This window comes from Mastigoproctus giganteus, chromosome 6 (assembly GCF_048544385.1).
Source record: "Mastigoproctus giganteus isolate SK-2022 chromosome 6, ASM4854438v1, whole genome shotgun sequence".
NCBI classification, from domain to species: domain Eukaryota; kingdom Metazoa; phylum Arthropoda; class Arachnida; order Uropygi; family Thelyphonidae; genus Mastigoproctus; species Mastigoproctus giganteus.
The window spans coordinates 136,646,368-136,658,886 of record NC_143580.1 but is presented as its reverse complement, the minus strand read 5'-3'; the positions used below and the strand labels follow the sequence as shown (position 1 = coordinate 136,658,886).

The following is a 12,519-nucleotide window of genomic DNA, read 5'->3' as shown; positions in this document are numbered from 1 at the left end:
TGACTTTTGTAGGTTTGAATCAGACAACTGAAATCCACCAGTTGTGGTGAGAGCATTCCTTCAGATTTTCAAAAGTATTTTCTGATATTATTGTAATTAAGCAAACATGGTTATGCCTGCAAGGTTATTATGTAAAGGAAACTCTATTTACCAAGAATTATGATATGGGTTTAACACAGTTTGTTGCATTTTGTTTTCTTCTCCCTGCTTTGACTTCTATGTATTTCTGTTCCAGTGTTCTTTAGTTTGAGTGCTTATGACTACCCCTTGCTTTCTTCATTATATTTTAATTTATTCTGTCATTTGGTTATTGTTAATTTATTGAATTTTATTTATTTATGTTTTGTTGTTATTTTGTTTAGACCTTTGCAGTCCAATATCACACCCATTTCAACATCATAAAATTCCCTTTCCAGTCCAATGTTGTGTGCATTGGCATTTCCATTTTTATTTTCCTGCTGTATTGGCTCAATTATTGTGTTTCTTTCTATTTATATTTTATATAAACAATCTGAAAAACTAAATCAATGTTTTTGTTAATAGCAGTCTTTCCTCTCACCCCCTACCCAGTCTTCTTCAATTTATACTTTGTATAAACAATTTGTAAAACTAATTTAATGTTTACATTGAACTGTTAATGGCAGGCCAGGCAGAATTTTATTTTTCTCCCTTCATTCTATTCTAGTGTGACGTTGCAGCCCTTGTGACCATCAGTGTTTCCAATTATAACGTTTGTTTTCCGGCTGTTCTGCCACAATTATTCTACTAGAATCCATTGTACTTCAAATAAATGCCGACCGGAGCTAGCCGGGTGGGTAAAGTACCTGCCTGGCAACCCAAAGATCATGGGTTCGAATCCCGCCTCGGGCTTGGATCAAAGTACTGCAAAAACCTTGGGAGGTGCATTATGGCCACAGAAGCCGATGTGCCAACAACTACCAAAAAAAAAACTTCATATAAATAATCTGAAAAAGTAAGTTAGTGTTTATTGACATTTATATTGTATTGTTAATGGCAGGTAGCAGTTCCTCTCCCCCAATATAGAAGTTACAGACCACGTACAAGTTAGTGCAACTGCATCATATTAGTACACAGCCAATTCTGAATTAGAAAATAATTTGCAAAAGTGGCATCGTTTAAGTTATATCTCATATTGTGAATACCTTCACGATGAGTTGCCGTGACATTGCACTACTTCAAATGAAATAAGTAACACTTCACCCAAAGGAGAAGACTGTTGTTACTTATTCTCAGCAGATACCACCGAAGTCACAGAGTAATTTATGCTCTGTTTAGAATGAATTATTAAGACATGTCATGAATGGCTCTGGGTGCCAATTGATCATTGCGCATTCTCAAAAGCGTCTTCCTATCAAGTAATTTTCCTTCTGTTTAGCTAAAATGTTAGCTTATTAAAGTTGCATAAAATTCAAAGACTTCTCACTTACATGCAGTAAATGAAGTCGGGGGAAGAAAAGACACTGTTCCTTTACTTTTTTTTGTTTAATTAACCCAACTAACTTAATTCACTGCTTAGTCATGGCATTACGCCTGCCTTCCCATGGTGGGAACAATAACCTTGGGGGGGACCAACCTTCAGGGCCAGAAGAACTGGAAATGGACACTAGAAGTAAGCAAGCTCCTCCTTTTCATCATTTAGAGATGCCTTGAAAATGCAGCAGGATCTCTTAAAATTGTGACACATCTCCAATCAGGAGATGTACTAATAGAGACCTCTCTATTATTACAGCTCACTTTCTTTAAGTGGAATTCCAATTCAAGTCACCTTTCCTGAGTGTTTATGACATACTAAATCATGATATGTATAATGATAATACATACCACATTGGATTCTTCCTAGAGAGTGATCACTGAATGGGATCTGAAGAAGAAAAATTTCTGAAGAAGAAATAGTTCAGGAACTAAAAGACCAAAATGTAACTCAAGCAAAAAGAATTTTGATATGAAAAGATGGCGGCAGCTTAGTCGCACCAAATCTACCAGATTCAGTAAAAGCAGGTTACTTAAACTGGTGTGTTTGACACTTTAATCCGAACCTCCCCCCATCTCTAAGATGTCATAAATGCCAGAAATTTGGTCACTCCCAGACAGCATGCCATGGGAATACAACATTATCAAACTGTGGGTGTAAAGTTCATACACAAACAGAATGCAAGGCACCAACTCTGAAGTGTCTTAATTGCAGGGCCAGCCATCCAGCTTACTCTAAAGATTGTGAACTCTGTAAGTTAAGGAAAGAGAACCCATCCAGAAATCTAAGATTGAAAATAGTTTCTTATCAATAAGCAAGAAAATAAGTTAAATTAAGTATGCCAAAATGCACTTATGCTTCTGCTACCCACAGTCACTAATCAGTAGCATAGCATATCAAAGAGAAGTGTCAGTCTCGCAGACTGTGGCCGATCAGTACTCTCAATTCAGCATCCATTTTGCCACACCTAGTAGGCAAAAGCAATAATACACCACTCACAATTCCATCTCAAGCCTTTGCCATTGTCAAGTATCAGAGAAATCGCAAAAGGTAGATCCTGTTGAGGTGATACAATCATACCCATCATGAATGGATACAGATGATATGGCTAGTCAAGAACTGCTTGAAATACATCAGATGATGATATGGAAGATAGCAATGACTCAGGATGCCCCACTTTTTCCATAGAAGAAAAACAAAAACTTTACCGTTATAAACAAACCACTCATAAAAAGCACAGATTCCTCTTACAAAACTAAACAATGGAATTACAAAGGTTTTTGCAGCAACATGGATAATATCTATGCACTATTGACCACTACAATACTATTTCCATGTGCTAACAAGAAATGAATTTGACACCAAGTCTCCCCTTTCAATCAAAAATTATACTATCTTCTGGCAAGATAGATCTGACACTAGGCGCCTCCGTAGCCAGGTGGGAAGGAGCAGCAGTGCGTAGCACACGCTTCTTGATTAGACCGGGGTTCGAGCCCGTCACCACCAAATACGGAGGATGCGGAAAGGTCAAGGGAATGACCACCGCGTATTCCCGGAGCAATATGGCCTTAGTTGCTAATGCTCCTAAAAACCAAACAACAACAACAGATCTGACACTGATAATGCTCATGGAGGAGTTGCCATACTCTTGGACTCAAGAGTCCTCTCCAGTTGCATTCCACTGCAAACCTTAGAAGCCATTGTCACATATAATATTGAGGTAACAAACATAGGTGTCACTCTGTCACTAGTTTCTATTTATCTTCCACCTAACCATCCATGTACAATTCAGGAACTGGAAAACTTTGTTTTGCAATTGATGTCTCTCTCCTGTTTGTTTATTAGGAGACTTCAATGGAAATCATCCATTATGGAGTTTTCATCTCACAAAATGTTGCCATGGAAATGCAACATTGGGAGTTCATTGAAGTGATACACAACAGACAGACAGAATTTAACACTACTGAATAGATGTTCAATCACATCCATTTTCCTACTGGGCCAACCTCTGCAATAGATCTCAATCTGCTCTCTGATCCACTTCCCAGTTATCAAGTGGACCATGCTTGACAATCCTCTCAATGGCTATCGCTGTCTGCTAATATGTAGAATTCCAAAACAACAGAAACCTTAAGAGAATGGAAATTTTCTGAAGCAGAGTGGAATAAATATAAACCAACCATTTTAAATATACCAACCATGTCTCTTTTGATGATCACATTACTGAGTCTTCTCCTATTGATACTGTCGCTGAGCATCACAATGCAGTTACTTTCAGCTGCAACAGCAGCCATCCCACAGTCTGACTTAAGAAACTGTAGGCATACTGATTACTGGTGGAATGAAGATTCTATCAGAGTGAAAAGGGAAAAAAGTGCAGTGTGAAATTTCTGCAAATGTTCCACCACTGCCAACCTTGGATAAAATTCAGTTCGTCAATCAAAAACGATACTGATGCCAGAATAATTCGGAAAAAAATAAAGCAGTTAAATGGTATCTTATGTTACCATTGCCTGTTCTTAACTAGAATATGAAGGAGATTTCTACTTCTGCAGATTGCAAATGCCTTAGGAACTGCGTTCTCTGAATTTTCTGCCTCTACCACTTACAGCCATCATTTTAAAAAAAATTAAAGCTGAAGTTGAGAAATCAAAACTAAGCTTCAAAGCTACCTGTCTGTTATCCTATAATCAACCAATCACACTATCTGAACTGAAAGTATCCATAAATACCTCAAGAAACAATGCTCCTGGCCCTGACAGAATTTATATAATGCTTCAACATCTAAATAATGCTTCAACATCTAAACCACTATATAATGCTTCAACATCTAAATCACGAATCATTATCCTCACTGCTAAACTTTTACAATTGGATCTTTTCTGAACTTACGTTTCTCAGTTTCTTGCAATATTCCTATGTAATGGCTATTCCCAATCTAGGAAAAGATTGTTTGATTTCTCACAACTTCAGACTGATTTCTCTAACCAGCTGCTTGAGTAAAAATTTGGAAAAAATGGTGTGCCATGAACTCACGTGGACCTTGAGTCCCGAAACAATCGGTAATAATCAGTTTGGTTTTCGGAAGAATATATCATCCTTTGATCTTATGGGTAAAGGCTGAACATAAATGCATTTATCAGAAATCAACATCCCTTATCATGGGTATGTCTTGATATAGAGAACGCTTTCGATATACTACATGGCACCCTAAGAGATCTCCATCCTGTTGATATGAGAGGCTGTTTACCCTATTTTATTCAAAACTTTCTTTGACACAGGTCCTTCCAATTCGATACCAGCAGGTACTGTCTCAAACATACGTGTAAGATGAGGAAATCCCACAAGGCTCTATTCTCAGTGCCACTTTATTTGCAATATGAATAAACAACATCACAAACAGCATTCCAAACACTGTCGACTCATATCTCTACTCTGAAGATTTTACCATATCCTGTCATTCTCAGAATATGAGTTACATTGAGAGGTATCTGCAAATATCAATAAATAACATTGATTCATAAAACACATCATGAATCCGACTTACTTGCCTAGTGATCCTCTTCCAGTTGTGAACAGCATTCAGCCTTAAGGCTAATTTTTGATTAAAAGCTAAACTTCCAAGAATACATCAAACATCTATAAACTACTTACATTAAGAAAATAAATATACTCTGGGTCATCTCTAATACAGGGCTTTCCAATAGTAACGCTTGATTTTTGTAACGCAATAAAACAAATTGTGAGAGTGATAGTGATCTATTTTTATTTTTATTATGAAGTATATGTGTTAACATTATGTTTTAAAAATTATATCAGATAAATGTCCGCCGCGGCTTTGTCTGGTTTGGTTAATCCTGGATACCCAATTGGTGATGACGTTATCGCATAAAAGTGGCTCAATTTCAGCAATAATGCGCCTAATGTTGGCCTTTAAGGCGGCAACCGTCCGTGGTTTGTTAGCATAGACTTTGGATTTTAGAAAGCCCCAGAGAAAAAAATCCAGTGGCGTTAGGTCGCAGGATCTGGGCGGCCAATTAACGTCACCATTTCGCGATATAACGGAACCTTCAAATTTCTCATGCAATAGTGTTACTGTATCACGTGCCGTATGGCACGTAGCACCGTCTTGCTGAAACCAAATGTTTGTTAGATCGATTCCATCCACTGCAGGCCAAAAAAAATCTCTTATCATAGCCCTGTATCGCTCACCATTGACCGTAAGTGCCACTTCTTCTTCGTTTTCGAAAAAATACGGACCAATTATTCCGCCGGACCAAAGTGTACACCATACCGTAACTTTTTCGGAATGTAGTGGGACCTCATGAATCTCCCGTGGGTTTTCGTCGCTCCAAATTCGGCAATTTTGCTTGTTAACAAAGCCACTTAACCAGAAATGAGCCTCGTCACTAAACATTATTTTTCGCCCAAAATCAGGATCGACCTCCAACTGCTCTAGCGCCCAATCAGCGAATGCACGCCGCTGCGCATGATCGTTGGGCTTTAGTTGTTGGGTTAATTGCACTTTATAAGGGTGAAGCCCTAAGTCCTTATGCAGGATTCGCCAAGTTGTCGTCGAAGACAGGCCAAGTTCTTGAGCCCGACGCGGAATGGACTGTTGCAGATTCTCACGCACACTTTCCCGGACTGCAGCAATATTTTCAACGGATCTTGCGTTTTGCTGACGTACAGGCACTTTCAGATTTGCCACAGACCCAGTTGCTTCGAATTTGTTTATTAAATGGCGAATTGTGGATTCTGAAGGACATTCGTCGACACCATAAACTGCACGGAGTGCACGAAACGTTTGACGAATAGAACATTGGTTTTGATAATAATTTTTTACAATTTCGACTCATTGCTCAGTCGTGTAACGCTCCATAATAAAATGCAGAGACTAACTGAATACGGCTACCAAAGATACCACCTGTGTGACTGTCGACTTCGTCATGCGCTGTTGCCAAACATCGAGCGTTACTATTGGAAAACCCTTTATATTGTGGGATGCAGATATCATATACTGCTCCACTTATATAGGTCTCTAATTAGATCTAAGTTAGACTATGGAGCACCTTTTTGACTGTGCTAGGGAGAGTATCTTAGTACTTCCTGCCTCCATCCAGCACTCTGCTCTTAGGATTGTCTAGGTGCATACAGGTCCCCAATTCAAAGTCTGTATGTTGAGGCTCATGAACCACCACTCAGTATCAGAAGAAAGTTGTTACTAATGAACTAAGTAAAAAAAGTAAAGTGCAGCCATTATCAACCCACTGCAGGATGGAAGCCTCCTCAACAATTCATGCTGAGGGAAATGGACCATAATCTGCCACCTGGTCCAGTGCGGGTTGGCAGATCGACCGTATTCAGCAGTCAGGGGCTTGAACCCCGGTCTACTCAAAGAGCGTGTGCTACTGCACTCCCGCTCCTGCCCACTCGGCTAGAGAACTATTTAGCTAAAATTAAAAGCCTCCCAACTCATCCTATATGGTACTACTATGAACTGCAGTGGAAGTGACAACTCACTATGGAAGTGAACTCAGGAAAATTCGCCTACTGGTTTCAGATTACAGCACCAAACAGAATGTTTGAATATTCAGTTTTGTAATATCCTCAGAAACTTAAGAGACCCGGATCCCCATGGATTACCTTCACATTTTCTTGTGATGATTACTTTACTTTTCGCAGTGTGGAAAGGTGCTGTAGCAAATATTAAATCCAACAACTACATCTTGCTCATACACAAAATTGTTCCTTATTTACTAAGAACTACACTGATGGTTCAGAGTTTGGCAGTAAAGTGGGTGCAGCGGCAGTCTTTCCTAATAAAACTGTTTCTATTTCACTTCTAGCTGAATGCAGCAGTTATACTGCTGAGCTCCATAACATAAAGCTTGCCCTAAAAAAATTCATGCCTGTTAATCAATAAAAGCATAATATATATTGACTCAAAGGGTGCCTTTTTAGCCTTGAAAAATACTTCCTCACTTTACAATACTTTATTAGAGCTCATAAGGTGTGAGCTGATATGTCTCTATGAGCATCAGCAAACTGTTATGTTGTCTTGGAGCCCAGGCCATGGTGATGTACCAGGAAATGAATGTGCAGGTGATGCTGCAAAATATCCTTACAGTATAGCCTCAACAAATGAACTGGTCCCATATTCTGATTATAGATGCAATATACAAAGAAATAATGGACACTTCTGTGGAAAATGCAAACACATAACAAACTGTTTCAGCTGAAACTTGAACCACAATTATGGACTTCTAGCCAGAACAGGTCATACTTACCTCACTCATCTTTTTCTGTTTACAGGAAATGATCCTCAGCAGTGTATGCACTGCTTGGCACCACTAACAGTAAAACATATACTCACTGAATGTATCTTGTTCAAAAATACCCAGAACTTTTCATTCAGTTTCTTCTCAGATCCATAAGTACCATTGTCACTCAGTCACATCATAGGTAATGATACAAAATTCTGAATTTTTTCCCTATCTAAAACAGATTCAGATGTATGATCACTTCTGGCTGCTCCCTTTGCAGTTATCATATATGGCCTTTAGTAGCCCTTGTATTACAAATTTCCATAATAATAACATGCCATCGAGATCTTGTAAAGACCTTTCTGATGACAAAATTGAAAAATTTTTAAACCTTCGTAATGAAGAAATTGAGGAAAGAGAAGGAAAGTTTTGCAGATAAGCTAGTTTTTAACTGTTTATAAGGTTGATTTATTGAGACTGAACAGTTTCAATAAATCAACCAAAGGCTTTTTTTGGGGTTATTATCAACATGGGACTAAATGTGGGCGGAACATATATAAAGAAATATTTTTCTGAAGAATGGGCAGACAGAATTAAATTTTTTAAGAATGTATTTAGTAGGAAGATATTTATATAGATATTTTGGATGTTGCATCTCTGAGCACCCACAAAAAGAGAAACAAAAGGAATCAAAGTATGCACTCTAAAGTTAAAAATATTGTTGATTTTTAAAAATATTAAAAATTTCTGGTGAGAAAGTTTTGCAAATATTTGTTTCCAGGAAGAAATATTGCATTTAAAAAAATTATTTTTTTTTTCATAACAATTACCTCAAAACTTCATTTTTTTTTTTTTTCTGCTGCAAAAGTCAACTTATGTGCTAGAATATATAGTAAGTTGTTCGTATCTTGTATTAGGTTTTTCATTTATTATCAAAATACAGTGTGATTTTATTAATCTTATATTAGTCAGTAGTGCTATTGAAATAGCAAACTGTTTCAAAAATATGTAATTATTAATTTCAGGGTTTTTTTCACTTATTGTGACGATATTGTTATTAAGTGGAATGGCTTGTTACCAGCTGCCATTAGCCATCATATATGATAAATTACTGCAAATTATGGTTGCATCCATCGTGTTTTCATTTCTTACTTCCATTATTATATATGTCGGTTCTTACAAAAAAGATCAGCCCTCTTCAGCCATCACAACCAGTAAGTTCTGTTTGCTTACAATTATATATGGTTTATATTTTAAAAATTACATTTAAATGTAGTTTATTTCAGCTGTTTTTATTTTTTTTAAATATGCCATATTTTAATTTTATTAATTACCTTTTATCACTTAATTATGTATATGAAGTAGCTTTTACTTATTTAAAATATGGTAAAAGAGGGAATAATCATTGCTTGACAAATCATGTGTCAATAAGAGACAGTTATTTTGACATTGTCCTCAATGTACATATGAATGCAGTGTGGAATACCTTCCAGTACACTGTGAAAACTGTTCAAGAATTATAAATCACCAAACTGTGGGTAGCTAGTTGACCATCCCCTACTAGTGTATAATGAAATGGATTGTAATACAAGCTTAAAAATTCATTTTACATATTCACATTCACACCCCCTCCCCAAATTTGGTGATGTCAGAATTGAACATGGGGAAAGATTTAACCAGGAATTTCTTGCATAGAAAAATGCAAGAAATTCCTGGTGTGAAGGCAAGTGGAATATGAAAATGCTGGCCGATTACTGCTCGGTACCCAGGGATCAACAATACAAGTGGAAATCAGTGCTCAAAACATTTTAAGCTAATAAAAAAAAAAAAGTCACATTTTGTTAAATGATTTATTTATAAATTAGTAAAGTGAAAACATTCCTTAGAAACCAGATGTAATAGCAAAATTTAAAGGTCTGAAAGCATATTCATGTTTAGCACTAGTTACCTGTGTTACCTATAGGTAACATTTTATTATTAGAGGAAAAAAAAAAAAAAAACCCAGAAGTGTGTAAGTTTGTTGGCCATGTAAAAGTGACACCTTACTATATGACAAAAGAGGTTTTTGTCATATAATTTCATAATTGGATCTTCTTTCTTGTTTTCTATCTCAGCAACTGTTTAACCAATTATATTAAAAGAAGCAGCAAAAGAGGTAAGCAAAGCTTTGGCCATAATTATGAATGCATCATGGATTCAGAAGAGATCCCAATAGATGTGAGATCAAAGGGTGAAGTTAGTAATTACATACTAATAAGATTGACCTCTGTACCAGGGAAAATAATTGAGTCAGTGGTTAAAGAAGTATTGCAGGACTATCTGCAGGGCTGGTGCTAGGGGTGCATAAGTGAGGCACTTGCCACAGACGCCTTCATAAAATAGGCATCTGCTAGATGCGCTACTGCATATATATATATATATATATATATATATATATATGCAGTAGCGCATCTAGTGTATTAAGATATGATGTGAATTAGGTGCCATGACAAGATTTTGCCTCAGGTGCAACAAATGCTAGTGCCACTTTTGACCACCCGAACAGGAATGCAGTTATATGGCAGTCACAACATGGATTTGTTAAGGGGTGATCTTGTCTTACTAATCTGATTAGTCAGACAAGACTTCATTTCTTTTTATTTGTGCCCACTACTTCCTTTTGGGTGTCGTTTTAATATCCGGTAACTTGCCGTGGAAAATTTTATAGTACAATGCTGTTTGTCACAGTTTTACAGCTGTTCGTCTGTGAATTCATCATCTTGAATCACATTATGCAGGGCGCCTCCGTAGCCAGGTGGGAAGGAGCAGCAGTGCGTAGTACACGCTCCTTGATTAGACCGGGGTTCGAGCCCGTCACCACCAAATACGGAGGATGCAGAAAGGTCAGGGAATGACCACCGCATATCCTGGAGCAATATGGCCTTAGTTGCTAATGCTCCTAATAACAAAAATAACAGAGAGTAACACATTATGCAGAAATTCCGGAATCGCTTCTGCTGCCGTAATGTTACCAAATGCAGGTTTGCCTACAAGACTAACCTGGGATATTCCATGAAGAGTCTTTCATCTCTAAAGCCATTCTTAGCTTTAAATATATCATCAACACGATGTAGCTTAGGAAATTTAAGTGCCTATGCTTTAAAAATTACTCCATTTATCAGTACTTCTTCACTATGCTTTTATAGAAACCACTTGTATAAGCATTGGTCCTCATCACTGTTTTCACCATCTAGTTTTCTTTCTTTGGAAGCCTACTTCATCTTCTATGGAATGTATGAATGAACACAATTTTTCTTCCTATTTCGTCCAGCCATGGATCGTTCCTTCTGGAATTCCACACTCATGAAATCTACTGCATTTTGTTTTGCCACCCTAACTCTTTTGATAATCTTTAACTTTTTTTCAACTGTATAATTTTTTCTTTTGGTAGCCATTACTTCAGTCCTGCTGATTTACTAATTTTGCCATATATTTATTTATGATGCCCTAGAATTTACAGTGTTTTGAGAAAACCAAATAAGAACTGAACTGTCCAACCTATCTTAGTGCTGAAGTGAAGTCACATGATTTCTCCATAAATCACTTGTCAGTTCATGTACATTTTTGTCTAGTTTAGTCCTTAGCAGTTTTTGCTGTCCTAAGTGTAACTTATAGTTAAAGAAAGGATGTCATGTGCTGTTGTTTACAAAAATTTTGTAGCTAATGTAATGTACTTGACAAATGGTAGCTGTATCCCCCCCCCATGTAGCTGTTTGTAATTAGCATTCCACTAATATACTCTTTTATTGCTTCTCTATCTAGGGGAGAAACTGGTGTCTACAGTAATTAGTTCCATTGATTACAAAATTTAGTAAATTTACTTTTTCCAGTTTCCAATATTAAATTGCTAATTTTTCAAACACACTACATTTTCTCATAATTCATTTTAGGGGAAATTGATCATACCTGTGGTATATCCGAAACCATGGTATGAAGAGGCATGTTATATTGTTGTAGTCAATTGTACTTGGATTTCATTAAAGCTTTTGATACTGTTCTACATTAAAGACCGCTGTGTAAATCGGAACAATATGGCAGTAGGGACAAGTTACTGCTATGGATAAAGGAATGGTTGAGTGGCAGAAGACAGAGGGTGGTTATAAATGGGCACTGTTCTTCTTGGACTAAAGTTATTAGTGAAGTCCCTCAAGATTCAGTGTTAAGCCCCTTATTGTTTTAATATTTATGAGTGATATTGACAAAGGCATATTAAGCATATTAGTCAGACAAGTATGAAGATGATACAAAGGTTGACAGCGTGGTCAATGACAGGAATCAAGGCATACTACTGCAACAAGACTTAGAAAAATTAGATGGGCTAAGGGGACAGTTGAGGTTTAACATTGATAAATGCAAGGTACTGCATATGGGTGGGTAGCAGTAATTCCAGAATAACATACCAGTTGGGTGGTGGGGAACGAAAGAGATAGCAATAATTGTGTAAATCTTTTGACATGAAGGTTTCTGAGCATTGCAGACAGGCTGCAAGGACTGCTTATAGGATTTGCCAGTGTTATAAGGAATTTTACCAGCAGGGACAGGGAGGTGATTATTTCACTGTATGACAACGGGGACAGGGAGGTGATTATTTCACTGTATGACAACGGGGACAGGGAGGTGATTATTTCACTGTATGACAACGGGGACAGGGAGGTGATTATCTCACTGTATGACAACAGGGACAAGGGGTAATTATCTTATCTCAGCGGTTAGTTCTGGTCC

General features: G+C 37.2%; 1 protein-coding gene across 1 annotated transcript in view; it reads left to right on the top strand.

Annotated features, from left to right (window-relative positions):
• Positions 1–12,519, top strand: part of LOC150084603 (delta(14)-sterol reductase TM7SF2-like) — a 152,102-nt gene that overhangs the window by 56,876 nt on the left and 82,707 nt on the right. The window contains exon 5 of the mRNA XM_090376303.1: positions 8,784–8,972. Within this exon, the coding sequence (XP_090232429.1) occupies positions 8,784–8,972 (189 nt within the window). The remainder of the gene's footprint in view (positions 1–8,783; positions 8,973–12,519) is intronic.